Consider the following 26,197-nt stretch of genomic DNA (forward strand, 5'->3'; position numbering starts at 1 on the left):
AAAAAATGTTGCATAGTTTCTCCTACCCATTACTGTACAAAGACTGGCATCACAACAAGTCACACGGACAGCAACTGTGTGCTGGCCTTAGTTTTCATGGCCCATAGACTCGGACATAGACTTGCATGTGCGCTTCTTAACTGAGCCTTGGATCAGAAACAGACATGTCTTTGTGATCTCTTGTGCAATCCATGGTTTGGTCAGTTCAGCAGTAATAGGAGAAGCATTGCAAATTTTGGGAACACAGGTGGTGGTAAAAAAAAAAAAAAAAAAAAAAAAAAAAAAAAAAAACAGTAGAGAAAAGAGTGCAGCTCTGCAAAGAAGAATAATCCTAATTATAGCAGAAATTAGAACAGACACTGCTTGGCTAGTGAACACAATATTAGTACTGGACTCACCTGAGCAACTTTCTGATGCTGCTCCTGTATCCGAGCCTGCGACCGGCAGCAGCTACACTGGGGGGCACTGGGGGTCGGGCAGGGAAGTAAGCCAGGACAGCAGCAAAGAGCAGCGTGATGATCCCAAACTCTGCAACAAAATGAACAGTCAAGCTATGAAAACAAAACTCACGACAAATTGTGAGAGCAGAGATCATCTAAAGGACATTGCAGCCACAGATCTAAACGACTGATCCCCCCCAGGATCTGTACAGTTAAGGGCCCGTTACACATAGCGCTATAACTAGCAATATCGCTGTAACGTCACCGATTTTGTGATGCAGCAGCGACATCGCTACATGTGATACTTACCTCCGACCGGCTCCCCCGCTGATTATCGCTGATCGCGAGAGAATGTCCTGGACCATTTCTCGTCGGGCGCTTCCTGTGGCGCCAACGAGCGACATGTGGACGCGGGCGGGAGGAAGTCAGGATCGCCGCGTCTGACAGGTAAGTAGCGACCCCCGACCCCTGCTATGTCGCTGGTGAGATCTGCCTGTTTGGCAGCTCACTAGTGACCACTTAGCGATGCACCAGCGATCCATATCGTTGACGGGATCGCTGGTGCATCGCTAAGTGTAATGGTACCCTTAGAGTCATGCCAGGTGCCGCTTACAACGCCCCACATTGTGCAGGAGAAAATCAGAGACTGAAAGGCAAATCTGATAATCACTGCAGTAAAGCAAGAAGAGCTGCTGTAAAATTAAGGGTCATTCAAGAGTCCAAGAGATTGATCTACAGCTCTGGAAAAAATTAAGAGACCACTGCAAAGTGTTCAGTTCGTCTGATTTTTCTCTTTATATTTTTGAGTAAAATGTAAATTGTTCTTTTATTCTATAAACTACTAACATGTCTCCGAATTTCCAAGCAATAAATTTTGTATTTATTTTCAGAAAATGAGAAATGGACAAAAGAACAAAAAATGCAGACCTCAAATAATGCAAAGAAAGCAAGTTGATAATCATTTAGAAACAATACTAATGTTTTACCTCAGGAAGAGTTCAGAAATCAATATTTTGTGGAATCCCCATGATTGTTAACCCCAGCTTTCCTGCGTCTTGGCTGCTTTCCTCCAGTCTCTCACACGGCTTTTGGGTGACCTTATGCCACTCCTGGTACACACGTCAGCAGTTCTTCTTTGTGTGATGACTTGTGACTATCCATCTTCCTCTTGATTACATTCCAGAGGTTTTCAGTGGGGTTCAGGTCTGGAGATTGGGCGGCCATGACAGGGGTTGGATGTGGTGGTCCTTCATCCACACATTGATTGACCTAGCTGTGTGGCATGGCGCATTGTCCTCAGAGTTGGGGAACATTGCCTGAGCAGAAGGAATCAGCTGTTTTTCCAGGATAACCTTGTATGCGGCTTGGTTCATACGTCCTTCGCAAAGATTAAGCTGCCCAATTCCAGCCTTGCTGAAGCATCCCCAGGTCATCACTGATCCGCCACCAAATTTCACACTGGGTGCAAGACACTGTGGCTTGTACGCCTCTCCAGCTCTCAGTCTAACCATTAGACGACCAGGTGTTGGGCAAAGCTGAAAATTAGACTCATCAGAGAAGATTACCTTACTCCAGTCCTCTATGGTCCAATCCTTATGGTCTTTGGCAAACTTCAGTCTGTCTCTCCTTTGCTTCTCATTGATGAGAGGCTTTTTTCTAGCTTTACATGACTTGAGCCCTGCCTCTAGGAGCCTGTTATGAACTGTTCTAGCCGTGCACTTCACCCCAGCTGCCATTTGACATTCCTTTTGTAGGTCACTTGATGTCATCCTGCGGTTGCTGAGTGACATTCGAATAAGATGATGTCATCCCAGTCAGTAGAGAGTCGTTTTCACCCTCTGCCGGTCTGTAGCTTTGTTGTCCTTAGTGTCTGCTGCTTGACCTTGTTGGAATGGACTGCTGTTTTAGAAATTTTAAGGATGGAGGCAACATGACCCTCACTGTATCCCTTTGCTAGTAAAGCCAGAATTGAACCCTTTTCCTCTCTCAAGACTTTTCTTTTCATCTCCTTTGGCATGGTTAAAAGTTATTTTTTCATTCCTATTACTTTTGGGATGTTACTAGCACTTGTTTTGCCATCCAGCTTGTCCTATTGCAAGAGAATTGTGAACACCACAGCAGGGTTTTTATACTTTCTTTCATTAAATAAGATTTGGTCCAGGTGATCACCTAATCAGAAGCACATTAAGTAGAATGAGGTGAACTCTGGTTGGAATTCACCTGACACTGGAATGGAGGAATGGCTGTCAGACATGGAGAGAAGCGGATTTTTATACAACTGTGCAGTGGGCTCTTAATTTTTGCCAGAGCTGTATACTGGAATCCACCCCAAAACTGCGGCAGCAATTGTCTAATCTGTATCTACCTGTGTACAACACTGCCTCAATCCGGTCCTTGATCGTGGCTTCATGTTCTCCGGTCAGGAAGCTGCTGGATGTACTGTTAGGAGCAGGAACAATTAAAGGTCCAATTAAAAATGCACAAGCTCCTCCTAAATAGTTCAACATGGAGGCAATGGCGGTGGCTGTAGCACGTTCATCTGGAGAGAACCACGTTGTGGAAAGAAAAGGAGCAGCGTTCATAGCAGTGGGTCCAGCAAATCCGTTCAGCAGCTGACCACCATGTATAAACCTGGAGACAAAGCACAAAATACATACATTATATACCACACAAACCTCATGGATATATCCTACATCATACTCCAGAGCTGCACTCACTATTCTGCTGGTGCAGTCACTGTGTACATACATTACATTACTGATCCTGAGTTACATCTTGTATTATACCCCAGAGCTGCGCTCACTATTCTGCTGGTGCAGTCACTGTGTACATACATTACATTAATGATCAGGAGTCACATCCTCTATTATGCTCCAGAGCTGCACTCACTATTCTGCTGGTGCAGTCACTGTGTACATACATTACTGATCCTGAGTTACATCCTGTATTATACCCCAGAGCTGCACTCACTATTCTGCTGGTGCAGTCACTCTGTACATACATTACTGATCCTGAGTTACCTCCTGTATTATACTCCAGAGCTGCACTCACTATTCTGCTGGTGCAGTCACTGTGTACATACATTACTGATCCTGAGTTACATCCTGTATTATACCCCAGAGCTGCACTCACTATTCTGCTGGTGCAGTCACTGTGTACATACATTACTGATCCTGAGTTACCTCCTGTATTATACTCCAGAGCTGCACTCACTATTCTGCTGGTACAGTCACTGTGTACATACATTAATGATCCTGAGTTACATCCTGTATTATACTTCAGAGCTGCGCTCACTATTCTGCTGGTGCAGTCACTGTGTACATACATTACTGATCCTGAGTTACATCCTGTATTATACTTCAGAGCTGCACTCACTATTCTGCTGGTACAGTCACTGTGTACATACATTAATGATCCTGAGTTACATCCTGTATTATACCCCAGAGCTGCACTCACTATTCTGCTGGTGCAGTCACTGTGTACATACATTACTGATCCTGAGTTACCTCCTGTATTATACCCCAGAGCTGCACTCACTATTCTGCTGGTACAGTCACTGTGTACATACATTAATGATCCTGAGTTACATCCTGTATTATACTCCAGAGCTGCACTCACTATTCTGCTGGTGCAGTCACTGTGTACATACATTACTGATCCTGAGTTACATCCTGTATTATACTTCAGAGCTGCGCTCACTATTCTGCTGGTGCAGTCACTGTGTATGTGTGACTACACTGTGGATTTTGTATATTCTCCCGGAGCGGCGATCACCCTCACACTCGGTAAAGAGGCTTCTTGTGCATTTTGTGGCATGTCACATAGTAACTTACCATCTCCTTACTCCCAAGTCTGACACTGGGACACATCGCAGGCCGGAACCGACCACCATTACGAGCAGCGTGAGGAGGACGGTGACACGGAGACCTGGGAACAGTAATGAGATGAGGATGAGCCGGACATAGAAGAGCAGTAATTACAGAGATACCTTGTGTGTAATGGGAGAGCGGGAGTAATCAGGGTAAGGAGGCAGCACAGGTCGGTGATGGTGATTCATCATGGCCGGGTCAGCTCGGGAGAGCTGTCATTAGGTCACACGCTCACAGACGGCACATTTCTCTGCGCAGAGGCCGTACAAAGAGTTGTCAGCTCCATGTGGTGGTGGTGGTGATGGATGAAGGGAACGGCTGCATCTTCCTAGGATATGACCGTACAGAAAGCTGTGAGCACAGATCCCACGCTCATCATACAAGACTCGGACCCGTAGACATATGCTCCCGCTGCAGAACGTGTACAGCGCGGGCAGAAGATTCAGGCCGGTGCGGAAAAAATGCTGCAGATTAAGGATGCTCTCACACTGCGCTTTCCTGCACGTTTGTGGGTCCCATCATCCGTCCGAGTGTCCTCCTTCAGTAGTGGTATGCACCTGAAAACGATTCACGTCAGAGAACACATTTGTTCTGCCGGCTCCATTATAGTCCACGACCCTGACGACGTACGTCCCAATCCCATTTTACGGGACGTTTCAGATGTAAACATCGACGGGACCCACAAACATGGAGAAAAGCACAATGTGAAAGCATCCCAAGAAGCTTCATACACGGAAGAGCTCACTGTAATCTCTCAACTGATAATAAAGCAAGTGAATGAAGAGAAACGTAAATCCCATCAATGGCGGTGGCGATGAGCGGCCGCCAGGTACCGATGGTGAAAGCAACAGGTAGTTCTCCATACCTAGACACACATCCCATCCGGTGTTGTGGAGCACCTCTGTGATCGGCCGGCCACCAGACGCACCGTTTCTGAGCCTTCCTGATGACCAGGGGGTCGCGTTAACGTCGTCTGGAGCCAGCATTAGAGCGCTTATTGGGTGTTTGTCACCCAGCTTTCCTATTTAAAAGGGAATAGGTCACCCCTGGACAATTTGTATCTACTACTATGAGCAAACAGGTAACTGAATGTGTAAACCAGTCTTGCCTGTATGTTCATAGCTGTGATGTAGACATTGAGAAATTGATATGATTTCTTCCAGGCTCCGGTTACCGAACACCGTCTGCCCTTGTGTGGGCAGAGTCCGAATTGATCTACTCCACTCAGGGGCTGTGACGCTGGGGATTCTGTGTTTTACTCCTTGCAAGAACAATTAAGGCTACAACTTTCAGCATTGCAATGGTTATCAGGACGCGCCCAGGTCACCACATCATAGACCATCTCTACAGACAGCACTGAGCCACAAGTCACACCAAGGAGAAGGACTAAGGCTATGTTCACACATTGCGCTTTTATGCAAATTTTAAGCTGCATTTTAGAGTACTAGCAAAGGCTGAGATTTCAGAAATCTCACGCACACACATTGTTTTTTTCTTCTAGATTTGGAAATCAGCAGCATGTCACTTTCTTTCAGCGCTTTTCCTGCATATTTGCAGTGGGGTTTTTTTAACCCATAAGAAACAACGGGTAAGTGCAAAAACACAGTAAAATGTAAGTGGATCAACTGTCAGCATGAGCCTACTTCTCTTATGTAGCTTTAGGGTTAGTGAAGTCCCAGCTTCAGGGCCGGCCCGCGGCACCCGCAGCCGGCCCGCGGCACCCACAGCCGGCCCGCGGCACCCACAGCCGGCCCGCGGCACCCACAGCCGGCCCGCGGCACCCACAGCCGGCCCGCGGCACCCACAGCCGGCCCGCGACCACATGCAGTTTCAGGAATACCCGGATATTTCATCTTTCATTCATTTCAATATGACTTTGCGCAGCTTACTGCATTATAATACCCACTGCAAATAGTAGGGAGCAGGAAGGAAGGGGAGCAGAGGGTGGGGGTTAGTGATGGGTAGCTGGCTGCTGACAGCTCCAGGTCCATGCCAACACGTGTCGGACGTCAGGATCTCCCTGGCACGTGTCCTTGTAAACAAGCAGTGAGGCAAGAGTCATGAGAAGTCTATGAAGAAACTGGTGACGTCACAGTAAGGAGCCTGGCAGCAACAGCAGACGGTACATGACTGCAGCTCAGAGAATTTACAGCCCTGTCTATGGATGTAAGACAAAGTTGTAAAAATAGTTATCCAAAGTTTCGAAAAACAAACAATTGAGAAAGTGATTTTTGTGACAGATCCTGACGAGACCTGCAGCCCGCGCCAGACTGGCTGCTGTCAGACGACAGTGGATCCGGTGCCGGGATTTTCCTCTGTTCCTGGCTGACTTGTTTTTTGTGTCTGGGGTGTTTTGAGGGCTGACAAGTCACATTAACGTCTTAGCGGGTGACAGCTCTCACAGCCGCGGATCTCGGGATGTCATTCCTGTAACATGTTTGTCAGAAGTGTAAAGTGTTCCTGCACAGCAGGATAGACAGCTCTCTAATTATCTCACCAGCCACCGGCGCAATCACCGCGAACATGACGGGAGGCGAAAAATATACGTACGTCCACAAATGAGCAATTATCCAAACATTTCCCTGCATCCGGGGCAGAGCGATGCCTTTTACATCCATGGTGTAGCAGCACCTCCATGTTCGGTGTATAGCAGTAAGAAGGGGCTTTTATGTGGGCTGCCAGAGGGGGAAGGAAATTGATTCTGACAAGAGCTGCCTCAAGAGGTACAAAAGCAACACGCGGTAAAAATGATGGAAAAGGTCATTTTAAGCTAGAAACACTAAAATGACAGCCAGTAATAGAATTTTAGGAGTTTTCGATATTAAATCATTCCTGATTTCATCCTGACATAATGAAAGTTGCTGCAACTTAACACCTGCCCATTGGCGCCAATTCACATTTTTGCACTTTTGCCATTTCCTCCCCTTCTTCCAAGAACGATACAGCGATGCAAATGGAAAAATACGGTATGAGGACACGTTCTCCACAGGACAAGTTGCAGTTTTGAACAACACCGTTCACATTATCATACAATGTTCTTGGGGAAATAGAAATCCAGGCTGCGGGGAAACGGTGAACACATAGCTTTCAGGTCTCGTTTCAATGTTCATTCTGCAGTAAACATGAGCTGGTGACACGATTCTCCCCGTCAGGCCAATTAGGGCTAAAGTGAACATGTAAAGTTTTCTGTTATTATTTAGTGGTTCTAAATAAAACAAAAAAAAAAAAAAAACCTTTTGAACTTTGCAACAATGAAGTGTTTTGTGTCGCCATTTCCTGAGACCTGTCGTGGTCTTATTTTCTGCGGATGGCGCTGGGCGAAGGCTCGTTCATTGTGGGGCCATTTGATGTTTGTTCCGCTACCATTCTGGAACACTTATAGGGTTTTCACCACTTTCTATGCATTGTTCGGAGAAGAGCTGTGACCGAAAACATTAATTCTGACAGTTTGCAATATTCGGTTAATTTCAAGTTTTAATAAGTTAGAGTTTTACAGACACCAGGAGTGTTTTAAAATGTATATTACACACAGTGCTCAAAAAATAAACACTTAACACGATATAACGCCACGTCAATCACTTCTGTGAAATCAACCTGACCAGTTATGAAGGAACACAGATTGTGAGTCGATTTACCTTGCTGTTGAGCAAATGGAACAGAAAATAGGTTCAAACTGTCAGAAAAAGTCTCCATGAGGGTGGTCTGAGGGCCTGACGTCCACAAGTGGGTATTGTGCTCACAGCCCAACACCGTGCATCACGATTGGCATTTGCAAGAGAACAAAAAGATTGGCAGATTCAACATTGGCGCCCTGTACTCGTCACAGATGAGAGCAGGTTCACAATGAGCCCATGTGACAGACATGACAGTCTGGAGATGCCGTGGAGATGTGGCAGGCAGCTGCACGTTCCTCCAGTATGACCGGTTTGGCAGTTAGTCAGTAATGGTGTGGTGAGGAATTTCTTTGGAGGGGCGCACAGCCCTCCATGTGCTCGCCAGAGGTAGCCCGACTGCCATTAGGTCCCGGAATGAGATCCTCAGACCCCTTGTGAGACTATACGCAGGTGTAGTGGACCCCGGGTTCCTTGCCTCATGTGGCTGGAGTGTGTCAGCAGTTCCTACCTGATGAAGGCATTGACGCTATGGACTGGCCCGCCCGTACCCCAGACCTGAAACCAAGCAAGCACTTCTAGGCCGTCATGTCTGGCTCCATCCACCGTGACGTTGCACCACAGACTCTCCAGGAGTTGTCTGATGCTTTAATCCAGATCTGGGAGGAGATCCCTCAAGAGACCATCCACCGTCTCATCAGGAGCATGCCCGGTCATTGTATTTTGATTTTCCACTTTGATTTGAGTATCATTCCAAATCCAGTCCTCCATGGGACATTTTGATTTACATTGATCATTTTTAGGGTATGTGCACACGGTGCGGAATCTGCTGTGGAATTTTCTGCGCAGATTTTGCTAAATCCGCAGGTAAAATGACCTGCATTTTACCAGCGGATTTACTGCAGTTTTTGCGCAGTTTTCCCCTGCAGTTTTACACCTGCGGATTTCTATAATGGAGCAGGTGTAAAACTGCAGCAGTTCCGCACAAAAGAAGTGACATGCTGCAGTTTTCAATCTGCAGCAAATCTGAGCCGAAAAATCCGCACCATGTGCACTGCAGATTTTGATTTACATTGCCTTTAATGGTACTTTACATCACTCGCAGTTCTGCTGCAGATCCGCAGCAGAATCCACACCGTGTGCACACACCCTTATGCCTCATTGTTTTCAAGGCATTCCACTATGTAATGAATAAAGATTTGCAACTGGAATATTTACTGTTGTGAGTTCATTTTCCCCTTCGTCACTGAGGTCTTGTGAACTCCCTATTCTGGTAAAGGAAGGTAATGAGCCTGATTATCAGGCACCTGAGTCTAATGAGGATGACTGGCTGAGTGGAGTCACGGACTGGATATAAGGCTGCCTACGCCCTTCTGCTCTGCGGGTGATTTCTCTGTGGACTTCTAGGACACCAGTCTGATTCCTGCTCCTCTAAAGCGAAGTTTTCTGCTTTGCCTGTTAGCTTTTGTGTTTTGTGTTGGTTTTCCTTGCTTTTCTGGATTCTGCCATTCCCTGCTGGGGTGAGCTGAATCTCCTTTTGCCGGTTGCTCTGTCTTCAGAATATTCCTGAGTACTGACATAGCTTTTTTGAAGCCTAGCGTCTTCAGGGCCTTTTTCACTATCAGTCTGTTGGCTCTTATTTTCATAGGGTTTTTCACGGATTGCAGACAGCAGCCTTCCTGTCCTTTCCCATGTAGTTAGCTTGGGCCCAGTCTTTGCTCAGTCTCTCTTTCTGTCTGTGTTAGTGTTTTCATCTTGCTTCACCGTCATTATATGTTGGGGGCTGCCTATTGCTTTGGGGTCTGCTCTGGGGCAGTTTAGATTTCCCCTTTCTTTCTTTAGGCCTATTTAATTCTCCGGCTGTGATCGAGGGGTCTAGGGCATCGTAGGAACCCCCCACGGCTACTGCTAGTTGTGTTGATAAGTTCAGGGGTCTGCAATCCGATAGCTGCCAACCTCTCTGGTTTTCTGGACTTAGCTAGCATTTCTGTTTTTGCCTCCTACGGTGACTCAATCATAACAGAATCACCGCCATACTGCAGATCCTAGGGTACTCAATAGCAGAAAAGAATTGTGCTTTAAAAAAAAAAAAAGGTGTGTGTATATTCTTTCCTCTATATCTCTGAGGCCGTAGGGGGAATTTTTTTTTTCTCTCTCAATGGAGATAAAGCAATTGTCTGATCGTGTGGAGCAGCTCGCTGCGGAAGTGCGGGGAATTTCCGCCTACCTTGCTCATTCGCATGCTGTTGAACCAAAGATCCCTACACCTGATGTATTTTTTGGGGATCGATCTAAATTTTTGAGTTTCAAAAATAATTGTACATTATTTTTTGCCTTGAAGCCTAACTCGTCAGGGAGCTCCGCGTGGCAGGTTAAAATTGTCATCTCTTTGCTGCGTGGCGATCCCCAGGATTAGGCGTTTTCTTTGAAACCAGATGATCCTATTCTGACTAATGTGAACGCATTCTTTCAAGCTTTGGGGTTGTTGTATGACGAACCTAATGCTATTGATCAGGCTGAAAAGACCCTGCTGGCATTGAACCAGGGTCGAGATTCTGCAGAGTTGTACTGTCAAAAGTTCCGAAAGTGGGCGGTCCTTACTACCTGGAATGATAATGCCTTGGCTGCTCTCTTTCGGAAGGGTTTGTCAGAAGCCGTAAAAGATACTATGGTGGGATTTCCTGTTCCCTCTGGTCTGGACGATTCTATGTCATTAGCCATTCAGGTTGATCGGCGTTTACGTGAACGCAGGATTGCACGAGAGGTGTTGCCACCGGTTGAACAGACGTCTGAACCTATGCAATGTGATAGAGTTTTGTCTAAGGCGCAACGTCAGGAGTTCAGAAGGCGTAATAAGCTGTGTTTTTTTTGTGGAGATGCCTCGCATATTATTTCTGTTTGTCCTAAACGAGAGAAACGTTTTGCACACACGTTTTCTGTTGGTGGTGTTCAACCTAAGTTTCTTCTGGCAGTTACTCTGATCTGCTCCCTGTCCACATTTTTCGCCAAGGCTTTTGTGGATTCGGGAGCAGAGCTAAACCTAATGGACTTGGATTTTGCTAAACGTTGTGGATTTCCGATGACACCTCTGCAGACGCCTATCCCTTTGAGGGGGATTGATGCTACTCCTTTGGCTAAAAATAAACCTCAGTTTTGGACCCAGGTGGTCATGCGGGTCGCCCCAGACCATCAAGAAAATTGCAGATTTTTGGTGTTGCATGGTCTGCATGATGCCGTTGTTCTGGGGTTTCCCTGGTTGCAAATTCATAATCCAGTTTTAGAGTGGAAATATATGTCTGTGGTGAGTTTGGGTTGTTGGTGTTCCTTTAGTGAGGCTCTGGTTTTTTCCACCTCTCCTCAGTCGCATGATGTTCCTGACTATTTGGCGGACTTTTATGATGTATTTAGTGAGAATGAGTCTGCGTCCTTGCCTCCTCATAGGAGTTATGACTGTGCAATTGAACTAAGCCCAGGGTGTAAATTTCCCAAGGGTCGGCTCTTCAATTTATCTATACCCGAGCACGAGGCTATGCGGTCCTATATTAAGGAGGCGTTGGAGAAGGGTCATATTAGACCATCCTCTTCACCCTTAGGTGCCGGGTTTTTTCTTGTGGCCAAAAAGGATGGATCATTAAGACCTTGTATTGATTATCGTGCCCTCAATAAAATTACTATTAAATATCAGTATCCGTTACCCCTGATTTCGGATCTATTCTCTAGAGTTAGAGGTGCTTGCTGGTTCACCAAGCTTGACCTCAGGGGGGTGTATAATCTTATCCGCATTAAGCATGGGGACGAATGGAAGACGGCGCTTAATACTCCGGAGGGACATTTTGAGTACCTGGTGATGCCTTTTGGGCTCACTAATGCCCCTTCTGTCTTCCAGTGCTTCATGAACGATATTTTCCGAGACTTTGTCGATAAATTTTTGATTATCTATCTGGATGATATTTTGATCTTCTCCAAGGATTGGGATTCTCATGTGGAACATATTCGGACTGTGTTCCGGATCTTGAGGGAGAATTCCCTGTATGTCAAAGGATCGAAATGCCTTTTTGGAGTACAGAGGATTTCATTTTTGGGATTTATTTTGTCTCCGTCAACTATTGAAATGGACCCGGCCAAGGTACAGGCCATTTATGATTGGGTTCAGCCCACTTCTTTGAAGGCCCTCCAGAAGTTTTTGGGTTTTGCTAATTTTTATCTGAAATTTATAGCAAAATTTTCTAGTATTGCCAAGCCATTTACTGATCTGACTAAGAAGGGTGCTGATGTGTTGAATTGGTCTCCGGAGGCTGTTGCTTCCTTTCAGGAGCTGAAGCGAAGATTTACCTCCGCCCCGGTTTTGCGGCAACCTGATGTCTCACTCCCGTTCCAGGTAGAGGTGGATGCTTCTGAGATTGGTGCAGGAGCTGTTTTGTCCCAAAAGGATCCTGTAACATCTAAAATGAATCCCTGTGCTTTCTTTTCCCGAAAGTTCTCTCCATCTGAACGTAACTATGATGTGGGGAATCGGGAACTGTTGGCCATGAAATGGGCATTTGAGGAGTGGAGACATTGGTTGGAGGGAGCTAAACATCAAGTTGTGGTTCTCACTGACCACAAGAATTTGATTTACCTAGAGTCGGCTAAACGCTTGAACCCTAGACAGGCTAGGTGGGCCTTGTTTTTTACACGTTTTGATTTTGTGGTTTCTTTTCTTCCTGGAACTAAGAATGTCAAGGCAGACGCCCTCTCTAGGAGTTTCTTTACCGATTGTCCTGTGGTGACCAAGCCTGCTACCATCTTAGGCGAAGGGGTAGTTCTTTCTGCCATCTCGCCCGATTTGAGACTTGCGCTGCAAGAGTTCCAGGAGGACAAACCTGAGCGTTGTCCCAGTGGAAAGTTGTATGTTCCTGACCAGTGGAAGAAGAGAGTGATGTCTGAAGTTCATTGCTCTGCATTGGCTGGTCATCCAGGTATTTTTGGTACTAGAGATCTGGCGAGTCGCTCTTTTTGGTGGCCCACCTTGTCTCATGATGTCAGAAATTTTGTGCAGTCCTGTGGGACTTGCTCCCGGTCTAAATCTTATTCTCGCTCTAGTGGGTTGTTGATGCCTTTGCCGGTCCCCAGGAGGCCATGGACCCATATTTCAATGGATTTCATCTCTGATATGCCGGTCTCTCAAAGAATGATTGTTATTTGGGTGATTTGTGATAGGTTCTCTAAGATGGTTCATCTTGTACCACTCCCTAAGTTGCCATCTTCCTCTGAGTTGGTGCCCCTGTTTTTGCAACAGGTGGTTCGCTTACACGGGATTCCTGAGAACATTGTATCTGACAGAGGAGTCCAGTTTGTGTCTAGATTTTGGAGGACTTTCTGTTCCAAGCTGGGAATTCAGTTGTCCTTCTCCTCTGCTTTTCACCCCCAGACCAATGGGCAGACAGAGAGAACAAACCAGCCCTTGGAATCGTATTTGAGATGTTTTATTTCCGCTGATCAGGATGATTGGGTTTCATTTTTGCCCTTGGCCGAATTTGCTTTAAATAATAGAGCTAGTTCTGCCACTTTGATGTCACCTTTTTTTGTAACTTTGGGTTTCATCCTTGATTTTCTTCAGGGCAGGTGGAGCCTTCTGCCTGCACAGGTGTTGACACTGTGGTGGAGAGAATGCACCAGATCTGGGACCAAGTGGTGGATAAGTTCTCTCTCTCCCAGGAAAAGGCCCAGCGGTTTTCCAATCGACATAGGACCATTGGTCCCCAGTTTAAGATTGGTGATATGGTGTGGTTATCATCAAAAAATATTGCTATGAAGGTGGCTTCTCCTAAGTTTAAGTCTAGATTTATTGGACCTTACAAGATTTTGGAGATTATTAATCCGGTCTCTTTTCGTTTGGCTCTTCCTGTCACATTTAAAATCCATAATGTGTTCCATAAGTCCTTGTTGAAGAGGTTTGTTGAACCAGTTGTTCCTGGGGTGGCACCTCCAGACCCTGTATTGGTTGAAGGTAACATGGAATATGAGGTAGAGAAAATACCGGATTCCCGTTTGGCTAGACGGAGACTCCAGTATTTGGTTAAGTGGAAGGGTTATGGTCAGGAGGATAATTCCTGGGTCTCTGCCTCTGATATTCATGCCAAAAGATTGGTGCGTGCCTTTCATCGGGCTCACCCTGATCGCCCTGTTGGCGTGGTTGAGGGTTCGGTGACCCCTCCTCAAGGGAGAGGTACTGTTGAGTTCATTTTCACCTTCGTCACTGAGGTCTTGTGAACTCCCTATTCTGGTAAAGGAAGGTAATGAGCCTATCAGGCACCTGAGTCTAATGAGGATGACTGGCTGAGTGGAGTCACGGACTGGATATAAGGCTGCCTACGCCCTTCTGCCCTGCGGGTGATTTCTCTGTGGACTTCTAGGACACCAGTCTGATTCCTGCTCCCCTAAAACTAAGTTTTTTGCTTTGCCTGTTGCATTTGTATTTTGTTTTTGTTTTCCTTGCTTTTCTGGATTCTGCCTTTCCCTGCTGGGGTGAGCTGAATCTCCTTTTGCCTGTTGCTCTGTCTTCAGAATATTCCTGAGTACTGACATAGCTTTTTGAAGCCTAGCGTCTTCAGGGCCTTTTTCACTGTCAGTCTGTTGGCTCTTATTTTCATAGGGTTTTTCACGGATTGCAGACAGCAGCCTTCCTGTCCTTTCCTATGTAGTTAGCTTGGGCCCCGTCTTTGCTCAGTCTATCTTTCTGTCTGTGTTAGTGTTTTCATCTTGCTTCACCGTCATTATATGTTGGGGGCTGCCTATTGCTTTGGGGTCTGCTCTGGGGCAGTTTAGATTTCCCCTTTCTTTCTTTAGGCCTATTTAATTCTCCGGCTGTGATCGAGGGGTCTAGGGCATCGTAGGAACACCCCACGGCTACTGCTAGTTGTGTTGATAAGTTCAGGGGTCTGCAATCCGATAGCTGCCAACTTCTCTGGTTTTCTGGACTTAGCTAGCATTTCTGTTTTTGCCTCCTACGGTGACTCAATCATAACAATTTACATTTCCTTTGTATTTTTTTTTTTTTTAAATGCATATTGTAATTTTTACATTTAAAAACTTGCAAAAAGGAAAATGGTCAGATGCAAAAGTTTTGAAAGTATCACACCTTGTAAACCCATTTTATAGCCAGAGAAGAGTCTTTCTATTCTTGTTGGAGGGATTTTCCCCCATTCTTCCTTCGAGAATTCCTTCCGTTCTGTTAGACGCCTCTGGCGTCTCGCTTTCCCTGCTATTTTACAGTCTCGCCACAAATTTTCAATGATGATCAGATCAGGGAACTGTGAGGCCATTGTAAAACCTTCATCTTGCACCTTTTGAGGTCGTCTATTGTGGATTGTGACGTGTGTTTGGGATCATTATCCATTTGTAGCAGCCATCCTCTTCCTCATCCTCTTCCTCTTTTCACCTTCAAGTTTTTACAGATGGTCTTATGTTTGCATCAAGAATCTGTGGAAATTTCACTGAATCCATTTTTCCCTCTACCTGTGAAATGTTCCCCGTGACTTTGGCCTCAACACAACCCCAAAGTGTGATTGATCCACCACCATGCTTAACGGTTGGCGAGATGTTCTTTTCCATACAAGTCTCCAAGGTTCCCAGATGAAGGACACCGTCCGATACGCGCGTCGGGGTGTACTCCGCACAGTAACCAGCATCCACCCAGGTACTCCATCCATCTTATTCATACGCCATTGCATCCCTGGCTTGTCTGCACTAATGTTCCATCTGCCTGCGTTCATGAGCCATATGTTATTGCCTCTGATATTCTGGGCACAATACTACTGACACTTACATTTAACTGCTAGCCTTCTCTATTTCAGGAGCACATTCTTTAATCCCTATATATATTTAGGTACCCTTAATCCATCAGTTGTTTGGTTGCCTCAGTCCTTGCTTTTCACAAATGAAGTTGTAGAGCATAGCACTTTTTCCCAGAACAGAGATGCACCTGTTGCACATATCCATGCACTAATTGCATTGTATGATATACAGGTGCATCTCACAAAATTATATCATCAAAAAGTTAATTTATTTCAGTTCTTAAATACAAAAAGTGAAACTCATTCTATAGAGTCATTACACACAGAGTGATCTATTTCAAGTGTTTATTTCTGTTAATGTTGATGATTATGGCTTACAGCCAATGAAAACCCAGAAGTCATAATAATTAACAATAAACACCTATAACGGCTTCCGAAGCGTTTGAAGAGGTCCCTTAGTCTGTTTCCATAGGCTCCACAATCATGGGGAAGACTGCTGACCTGACAGATGTCCAGAAGGCAGTCACTGACACTCCACACGGAAAGTAAATTTTGCATTTCATTTGGAAATCGCGGTCCCAGGGTCAGGAGGAAGAGTGGAGAGGCCACAATCCAAGCTGCTGGAGGTCTAGTGTGAAGTCTCCACCATCAGTGATGGTTTGGGGAGCCATGTCATCTGCTGGTGTAGGTCCACTGTGTTTTATCAAGACCAAAGTCAGCGCAGCCGTCTACCAGGACATTTTAGAGCTCTTCATGCTTCCCTCTGCCGACAAGCTTTATGGAGATGGAAATGTCATTCTCCAGCAGTACTTGGCCCCTGTCCACACGGCCAAAAGTGCCAATACCTGGTGTACACACAACAGTATCACTGGGCTTGATTGGCAGCAAACTCACCTGACCTTAACCCCATAGAGAATCTATAGAGTATTGTCAAGAGGAAGAGGAGAGACACCAGACCCCACAATGCAGACGAGGCTGAAGGCTGCTATCAAAGCAACCTGGGCTTCCATAACCACTCAGCAGTGCCGCAGGCTGATCGCCTCCATGCCACGCCGCATTGATGCAGTAATTGATGCAAAAGGAGCCCGACCAAGTATTGAGTGCATTAACTGTACAGACATATTGCATAGCATTACCTAGTGGTGTGGCTTTTATAATCTTTTTATCCTGTAATGTTTTTCTTATCAATTGTTCAAGCACCTCTTATATGTGGTGCTACCTTTTACCATTTCTGTTAAATAAAGGTATTTTATCCTTATACTTCTGGTCCCAATTTTCCTTGTTGTTCACATGTTCGGCTTTCTTTCTTTGGTCTTCACAATTTTTCCTAATGGTTCCCCATTCATCCACTCAGCAGATGTTTATCAACTCCCTCACAGGAGATCCAATATATCACCTCATATAGTTGGATATATATCTATTGCTGCGTTCAGAACTTGTTTTAAATGATGTAATATCCATGCAGGGTGCCCAAACTTTTTGCAATGTCCCATTTTCCTTTTCTGTAACTTTTAATATGTAAAAAAATGACAATACATATTTTTTGGGCCTAAAATACAAATTAAACGTGTCATCTGTAACTTTAGGCCTTTTAGAGGCCATATTATCTTCAGCTTGTTCAATTGTTCACAACAACAGTACTTTTAACCAAGATGCACACACACCTAGCTTAGTCCCCACCGGGCAGCTGGACCTGCAGTGATTTGATCACACGCTACCTATTGCGGTATATGACAACACTAATGATGTTAACACCAGCCTGTGGCAGCGGCCGATGGAACAGACGTTGTACTTTATGAAGTCGGTGACATTTCTGACTTTCCCACTCGCTGGCAGCAAGCAGAGGTCTTGAAAACTTGTAGTAGTCCCAATAAATTTGAAGAAAGCTGCAGAAATTTTCAATACGCACCAATGAAGTTTTACATAAAACTGGAAAATCCCATTATCTCGGAAGGGTAATTAAATTCTGCGGTACATGGGGGGCAGCAAAGAGACACACAGGGGGGGATGGTTCATAAACACCCCCGATATTTGTGCCAGCCGCTCCTCTCTCCATACTGGACATCTAGGAGATAGCCGAACACATTTACGGACGTGTTGGGGAGGGCGATACATTAAGAACAAATTACTGATTAGTGAAAGCAGCTCTGGAGGAAGAAAAAAAAGAAGCTATTCCTTAAGCACTATGGCTGGTGAAGAGTCCAGCTGTGGGGGAGGGGGGGCAATGTGGCAGTTCTTCCATTGACAACCCCCACCTCTGTTAATGTGTGACACCCATCCCCCAATCATGTAATTCACAGGATCTTGCCCCCTCTCAGCAGTGAGAACAACAGATCAGCAATAATGAAGTCAAACATGCCCAATCCTCATCTCCCCAACACCTGCCATCAGAAGAAAGACGGGAGCAGCCAAAGCTCACGTGATGGCCATTTATGCCTTGTGGGAATAAAAGGACAAGAAATAGGAAAAACCCAATGTGGCTAAACAAAGATGTAAGAGGGCGATTACCAGTAAAAAGAAAGCATTTACACTACTAAAGCAGGATGGCCCCGCTGAAGATCTAAGAACTATAGAGAGAAAAATACTTTATCTAAAAAACTAATTAAAGCCGCCAAAAAGGAAGCAGAGAAGCACGAAGGAGAGTAACACTAATCCCAAGCTGTTCTTCACCTATATCAATAGTAAGAGAATCATAAGTGACAGTGTAGGAGCCTAAGGCCGGTTTCACATTAGCGCTTTTTAAGCGCACGCACGGCCGGGGGTAGCTCCGCCCCCGAGCCGGCTCTCTGCCCGGCGTGCCCGCCCCTTGCTTGTAGCGCCGCCTACTAGCGGACAGCGGCGCCTGCGATCGGCGCACCCTATCTTTAGCATAGGGTGCGCAGATCGTGCGCAGGCCGTGCGCTAGTTGCGCTTTGACCTGCGCTGCGCACTTTTGACGGTGCGCCGTGCGCGCCAAAATCCGAAAAGTTTGATTTTGGCGCGCACGGCGCACCGTCAAAAGTGCGCAGCGCAGGTCAAAGCGCAACTAGCGCACGGCCTGCGCACGATCTGCGCACCCTATGCTAAAGATAGGGTGCGCCGATCACAGGCGCCGCTGTCCGCTAGTAGGCGGCGCTACAAGCAAGGGGCGGGCACGCCGGGCAGAGAGCCGGCTCGGGGGCGGAGCTACCCCCGGCCGTGCGTGCGCTTAAAAAGCGCTAATGTGAAACCGGCCTTAAAGAATTGTGAGGAAAGAATGGTTGTAGATGACGAAGAAAGAGCGAATATATTACCCACCTTCTTCTCCACGGTATTCACGATGGAAAATGAAATGCCGAGAGACAAAGAAAACCCGATATTAAGGGTCATCAATCTAACCCAAGAAGAGGGGCGAAACCGGCTACATAAGATTACAATAGATAACTCTCCGGGTCCGGATGGCATACACCCACGAGTACTAAGAGAACTAAGTAATGTAACAGACAAGCCATTATTGCTTATATTTAGGGACTCTATAGCGACGGGGTCTGTTCCACAGGACTGGCGCATAGCAAATGTGGTACCAATATTCAAAAAGGCTCTAAAAGTGACCCTGGAAATTATAGGCCAGTAAGTCTAACCTCTATGGTTGGTGAGATATGTGAAGGGTTTCTGAGGGATGTTATTCTGAATTATCTCACTGAGAATAACTGTGTAACGCCATATCAGCGGGGTTAGGCTAGTTTCACATTTGCGCTTTATAGCGCGACGGCCTGCGCACGGCCGCCGCTAAGCCCCACCCCCTGCCGGCTGGCTCCCTGCCCGCCCCTTCCGGTCATTGCCGCCTTCTAGCGCACATGGGTGCTTGCGATCTGCGCACCCTATCTATAGCATAGGGTGCACAGATCGTGCGCTGGCCATGCGCTAGCAGGATTTTGCCGTGCGCTGCGCACTTTAGAAGGTGCGCCGTGCGCGCCGAAATGCAACATGCTGCGTTCGGCGCACCTTCAAAAGTGCGCAGCGCACGGCAAAATCCTGCTTGCGCACGGCCAGCGCACGATCTGCGCACCCTATGCTAAAGATAGGGTGCGCAGAACGCAAGCGCCCATGTGCGCTAGAAGGCGGCGATGACCGGAAGGGGCGGGCAGGGAGCCGGCAGGGGGCGGGGCTTAGCAGCGGCTGTGCGCAGGCCGTCGCTGCGCTATAAAGCGCAAATGTGAAATTAGCCTTATGAGGAATCGCTCCTGTCACACCAATCTAATCAGCTTTTATGAAGAGGTAAGCTATAGACTGGACCAAGGCGAGTCATTGAACGTGGTATATCTTGATTTTTCCAAAGTGTTTGATACCATGCCACACAAAAGGTTGGTGCACAGAATGAGAATGCCGGGCCTGGGGGAAAATGTGTGTAAATGGGTAAGTAACTAGCTGAGTGACAGAAAGCAGGGGGGGGGGGGGGGGGTTATAAATGGGATATTCTCTAACTGGGTCGCTGTGACCAGTGGGGACCGCAGGGGTCGGTGTTGGGACCTCTTCTCTTCAACATTTGTTAACGATCTGGTAGAAGGTTTAGGCTGTGTGCCCACGTTGCGTTTTTTTTAAGCGTTTCCGCAGCGCTTTTAGACAAGCGTTTCTGCTGCGGAAACGCTTAAGAAAAGCATCTAATGTAATAGAATGGAAAACGCACATGTGCGAATGGTGGGTTTTTTCCCGCAGCGGAAACGCTTAAAAAACGCATCCCCATGCAATCCTATGGGTTTCCGCAGTTGCTGTGCCAATGCTGTGGATTTTTCCGCTGCGGAATCATATAGCAGTAAAATCCGCAGCATGTCCATTAATTCTGCGGAATCGCGGTGATTCCACCTCCATAGGATTGTATTGAAACGCTCACTTTACGCATGTGGCTATGCCCACCATGTGTAAAGTGAGCGCTTCATGTGCGGATGGTTCCCAGGGTCAGGAGGAGAGGAGACTCTCCTCTGTGCCGTGGGTACCATATTCCTGTAAAAAATAGAATTAAAATAAAAAATAGGGATATACTTACACTCTGTCGGCCCCCGGAGTCCTCCTGGCCCTCATCGGCGCTGCCAGCAACTTGCGTCTCCAGGGATGCATTGCAAGAATGACCTCTGATGATGTAGCGGTCTCGCGTGACCGCTACGTCAGAGGTCATTTGCGCAAAGCACTCCCGGGAAGGGAACTTGCCGGGATCGCTACTGAGGAGGTCGGGGGCCGCCAGGAGGTGAGTATATTCCTTTTTTTTTTTTTTTTAATTATTTTTAACATTCTATCTTTTACTATTGAAGCTGCATAGGACAATTCCGCAGCATTTCTGAAATGTGGGCACACAGCCTTACTGTTAGGGCAGTGAGAATCTGGAATTCCCTGCCTGAGGAGGTGGTGATGGCGAACTCAGTCGAGGGGTTCAGGAGAGGCCTGGATGTCTTCCTGGAGCGTAATAATATTGTAGCTTACAGGGATTAGGTTCTTTAGAAGGACGGAGATCTGGGGATTTAATCTGATGGAATATAGGCTGAACTCCATGGACAAATAGCTTTTTTCGGCCTTGCTACCTATGTTACCTTCGTGTACATGCATGTGACTGCGACATGAACACGGCTCTGAGAAGCACAAAGTTGTGGTAATAAACTGAATGGTGTCAGGGTCATGCGAGCAAACTTCCAGAAAGGAAGTAAAAATCCAGTATAATGTACAAGGAAAGCGGAGGATGAGTGGTCTGCAGCGCGACCACCGCTGATCTGGTCAAGCCTAGAAAGGCAGACGTCTGATGCAGCACATAAGTATTATGGGGGTCACTATACAGACCAATGACAGGTAACATTGGGGTGTATGGAAGGGGCACTACCGGTACCAGCGTGGACCAACATTCAGGTCTCTGGGTAGAGCGTTGACACCTGTCAGTGTGTGTGTATATTCAGGTGTCCGATTAGCACGGTGTAACAAAATACTGTGTGTGTTTTCGGGTGTCGGGTAGCACCGTGTTACCCGGATATTAGGGTGAGCGTATTGTCTGGTAGCACAGTGTCTCCTGATATTAGGGTGAGTGTATTGTCCGGTGTTGGGTAGCACGGTGTCATCCGATATTAGGGGGGAGTGTATTGTCGGGTGGTATGGTGTCGCCCGATATTAGGATGAGTGTATTGTCGGTTAGCACGGTGTCGCCCCATATTAGGGTGAGTATTGTCGGGTAGCACGGTGTCGTCCCATATTAGGGTGAGTGTATTGTTGGGTGGTATGGTGTCGCCCAATATTAGGGTGAGTGTATTGTCGGGTGGTATGGTGTCGCCCGATATTAGGGTGTGTATTGTCGGGTAGCACGGTGTCGCCCCATATTAGGGTGAGTGTATTGTCGGGTAGCACGGTGTCGCCCCATATTAGGGTGAGTGTATTGTTGGGTAGCACAGTGTCGCCCCATATTAGGGTGAATGTATTGTCGGGTAGCACGGTGTCGCCCGATATTAGGGTGAGTGTATTATCTGGTGGTATGGTGTTGCCCAATATTAGGGTGAGTGTATTGTCAGGTGGTATGGTGTCGCCCAATATTAGGGTGAGTGTATTTTCGGGTGTCAGGTAGCCCTGTGTCGCCCCATATTAAGATGAGTGTATTGTCGGGTAGCACGGTGTCGCCCTATATTAGGGTGAGTGTATTGTCGGGTGGCACGGTGTCACCCCATATTAGGATGAGTGTATTGTCGGGTAGCTCGGTGTCGCCCCATATGAGGGCGAGTGTATTGTCGGGTAGCACGGTGTCGCCCGATATTAGGGTGAGTGTATTGTCGGGTGGCACGGTGTCACCCGATATTAGGATGAGTGTATTGTCGGGTGGCACGGTGTCGCCCAATATTAGGGTGAGTGTATTGTCGGGTGGTATGGTGTCGCCCGATATTAGGGTGAGTGTATTGTCAGGTGGCACGGTGTCGCCACATATTAGGGTGAGTGTATTGTCGGGTAGCACGGTGTCACCCCATATTAGGGTGAGTGTATTGTCGGGTAGCACGGTGTCGCCCGATATTAGGGTGAGTGTATTGTCGGGTAGCACGGTGTCGCCCGATATTAGGGTGAGCGTATTGTCGGGTAGCACGGTGTCGCCCCATATTAGGGTGAATGTATTATCTGGTGGTATGGTGTCGCCCAATATTAGGGTGAGTGTATTGTCAGGTGGTATGGTGTCGCCCAATATTAGGGTGAGTGTATTGTCAGGTGGTATGGTGTCGCCCGATATTAGGGTGAGTGTATTTTCGGGTGTCAGGTAGCCCTGTGTCGCCCCATATTAAGATGAGTGTATTGTCGGGTAGCACGGTGTCGCCCGATATTAGGGTGAGTGTATTGTCGGGTAGCACGGTGTCGCCCCATATGAGGGTGAGTGTATTGTCGGGTAGCACGACGGTGTCGCCCGATATTAGGGTGAGTGTATTGTCGGGTGGCACGGTGTCACCCCATATTAGGATGTGTATTGTCGGGTGGCACGGTGTCGCCCCATATTAGGGTGAGCGTATTGTCGGGTGGCACGGTGTCGCCCCATATTAGGGTGAGTGTATTGTCGGGTAGCACGGTGTCGCCCCATATTAGGGTGAGTGTATTGTTGGGTAGCACAGTGTCACCCCATATTAGGGTGAATGTATTGTCGGGTAGCACGGTGTCGCCCGATATTAGGGTGAGTGTATTATCTGGTGGTATGGTGTTGCCCAATATTAGGGTGAGTGTATTGTCAGGTGGTATGGTGTCGCCCAATGTTAGGGTGAGTGTATTTTCGGGTGTCAGGTAGCCCTGTGTCGCCCCATATTAAGATGAGTGTATTGTCGGGTAGCACGGTGTCGCCCTATATTAGGGTGAGTGTATTGTCGGGTGGCACGGTGTCACCCCATATTAGGATGAGTGTATTGTTGGGTAGCTCGGTGTCGCCCCATATGAGGGCGAGTGTATTGTCGGGTAGCACGGTGTCGCCCGATATTAGGGTGAGTGTATTGTCGGGTGGCACGGTGTCACCCGATATTAGGATGAGTGTATTGTCGGGTGGCACGGTGTCGCCCAATATTAGGGTGAGTGTATTGTCGGGTGGTATGGTGTCGCCCGATATTAGGGTGAGTGTATTGTCAGGTGGCACGGTGTCGCCACATATTAGGGTGAGTGTATTGTCGGGTAGCACGGTGTCACCCCATATTAGGGTGAGTGTATTGTCGGGTAGCACGGTGTCGCCCGATATTAGGGTGAGTGTATTGTCGGGTAGCACGGTGTCGCCCGATATCAGGGTGAGCGTATTGTCGGGTAGCACGGTGTCGCCCCATATTAGGGTGAATGTATTATCTGGTGGTATGGTGTCGCCCAATATTAGGGTGAGTGTATTGTCAGGTGGTATGGTGTCGCCCAATATTAGGGTGAGTGTATTGTCAGGTGGTATGGTGTCGCCCGATATTAGGGTGAGTGTATTTTCGGGTGTCAGGTAGCCCTGTGTCGCCCCATATTAAGATGAGTGTATTGTCGGGTAGCACGGTGTCGCCCGATATTAGGGTGAGTGTATTGTTGGGTAGCACGGTGTCGCCCCATATGAGGGTGAGTGTATTGTCGGGTAGCACGACGGTGTCGCCCGATATTAGGGTGAGTGTATTGTCGGGTGGCACGGTGTCACCCCATATTAGGATGTGTATTGTCGGGTGGCACGGTGTCGCCCCATATTAGGGTGAGCGTATTGTTGGGTGGCACGGTGTCGCCCCATATTAGGGTGAGCATGTTTTCGGGTGTCGGGTGGCACGGTGTCGCCCGGTATTAGGGTGAGCGTATTTTCGGGTGTCGGGTAGCACGGTGTCGCCCCATATTAGGGTGAGCGTGTTTTCGGGTGTCGGGTGGCACGGTGTCGCCCCATATTAGGGTGAGCGTATTTTCGGGTGTCGGGTAGCACGGTGTCGCCCCATATTAGGGTGAGCGTATTTTCGGATGTCGGGTAGCACGGTGTCGCCCCATATTAGGGTATTTCGGGCGCAGGCCGCACTCACCCCGGGTGTCCATCAGCCACATGAAGAAGAAGCAGGGCAGGAAGCCGATGGGGCCCCACAGCACGAGCAGGGTGATGTCCAGGCTGCTGAAGCCGTAGGCGGAGCGGGCCGAGTTCTGGATGGGCCCCCAGCTGTTCCACACCAGGCCCTGCATGAAGCTGAGGAGGGAGAAGAGCAGCAGCACCAGCCAGCGCCGCCCGTACACCCGCGGAGCCCGAGGCAGCAGGGGCCGCCGCTCCTCCGCCCTGCTCCACGCCAGCCCCATGGCCGGACCTCTCACCGCAGCACACAGCCGGAACCCCGAGACAGCGGAAGTGGCCGGCGAGGGCGAAAACATCCGGTCACGGGACGGAACTGCACCCTCGGTGACGTCACTACCATGACACGGGGCGTGACCCCGCCCCTGCCGTGTTTAAAGCTCCGCCCCCTCGTACTGGATGTCATGGCCACGCCCCCTTATTTAGTGATTTATTTTTATCTGGCCAATGGCCATGTTTCTCACAGCGACCAATCACAGTGCAGCTTATATCCTTCTAGAACTGTGGAACAAATGTAATCAAATTGCTGATTGGTTGATACAGACAAATAAAATAAATATCCCTAGTGAGAGTTTCTCTTCAGCCACATTCACATTGTCAGTATTTTACCTCAGTATTTGTACCCGGGAGCGGGGGATGGGTGCGGGGGACGGGAGCGGGGGACGGGAGAAGGAGAGAGGGACGGGGGACGGGAGAAGGGGACGGGAGAGGGTGACGGGAGCAGGAGCGGGGGACGGGAGAAGGGAACGGGAGAAGGAGAGGGGGACGGGAGCAGGAGCGGGGGACGGGAGCAGGAGAGGGGGACGGGAGCAGGAGAGGGGGACGGGAGCAAGAGCGGGGGACGGGAGCAGGAGAGGGGGACGGGAACGGGTAACGGGAGCAGGAGAAGGTGACGGGAGAGGGAGAGGGGGAGGGGGACGGGAGCAGGAGAGGGGGACGGGAGCAGGAGAAGGTGACGGGGAGCAGGAGAAGGGGACGGGAGCAGGAGCGGGGGACGGGAGCGGGGGACGGGAGCAGGAGAAGGGGACGGGAGCGGGAGAAGGGGACGGGAGCAGGAGCGGGGGACGGGAGCAGGAGAAGGGGACGGGAGCAGGAGAAGGGGACGGGAGCAGGAGAGGGGGACGGGAGCAGGAGAAGGGGACGGGAGCAGGAGAAGGGGACGGGAGCAGGAGAGGGGGACGGGAGCAAGAGCGGGGGACGGGAGCAGGAGAGGGGGACGGGAGCAAGAGCGGGGGACGGGAGAAGGAGAGGGGGACGGGAGAAGGAGAGGGGGACGGGAACGGGTAACGGGAGCAGGAGAAGGTGACGGGAGAGGGGGAGGGGGACGGGAGCAGGAGAGGGGGACGGGAGCAGGAGAAGGTGACGGGTCACGGGAGAAGGGGACGGGAGCGGGAGAAGGGGACGGGAGAGGGTGACCTGAGCGGGAGAGGGTGACGGGAGCAGGAGCGGGGGACGGGAGAAGGGAACGGGAGAAGGAGAGGGGGACGGGAGCAGG

At 48.4% G+C, this 26,197-nt stretch overlaps 1 protein-coding gene across 2 annotated transcripts in view; it reads right to left on the reverse strand.

Moving 5' to 3' along the window:
• SLC49A4 (solute carrier family 49 member 4) overlaps window positions 1-25,032 on the reverse strand; it is a 46,502-nt gene extending 21,470 nt beyond the window's left edge. Inside the window, exons 1-4 of one of the 2 annotated variants that reach the window (XM_073545283.1) lie at window positions 24,665-25,030; window positions 4,274-4,367; window positions 2,806-3,071; window positions 399-528 (exon numbers count right to left, since the gene is read on the reverse strand). In XM_073545283.1, coding sequence (XP_073401384.1) covers window positions 399-528; window positions 2,806-3,071; window positions 4,274-4,367; window positions 24,665-25,001 — 827 coding nt within the window. In that variant the 5' untranslated portion in view covers window positions 25,002-25,030. Of the gene's footprint in view, window positions 1-398; window positions 529-2,805; window positions 3,072-4,273; window positions 4,368-24,664 lie in introns of both variants that reach the window. The other variant, XM_073545284.1, reaches the window with a different exon arrangement.
• Between the last annotated feature and the right edge of the window lie 1,165 nt (window positions 25,033-26,197).

The sequence above is a fragment of the Dendrobates tinctorius genome, unplaced genomic scaffold, assembly GCF_039654945.1.
Source record: "Dendrobates tinctorius isolate UK_male_01 unplaced genomic scaffold, ASM3965494v1 ptg000143l, whole genome shotgun sequence".
Classification (NCBI taxonomy): domain Eukaryota; kingdom Metazoa; phylum Chordata; class Amphibia; order Anura; family Dendrobatidae; genus Dendrobates; species Dendrobates tinctorius.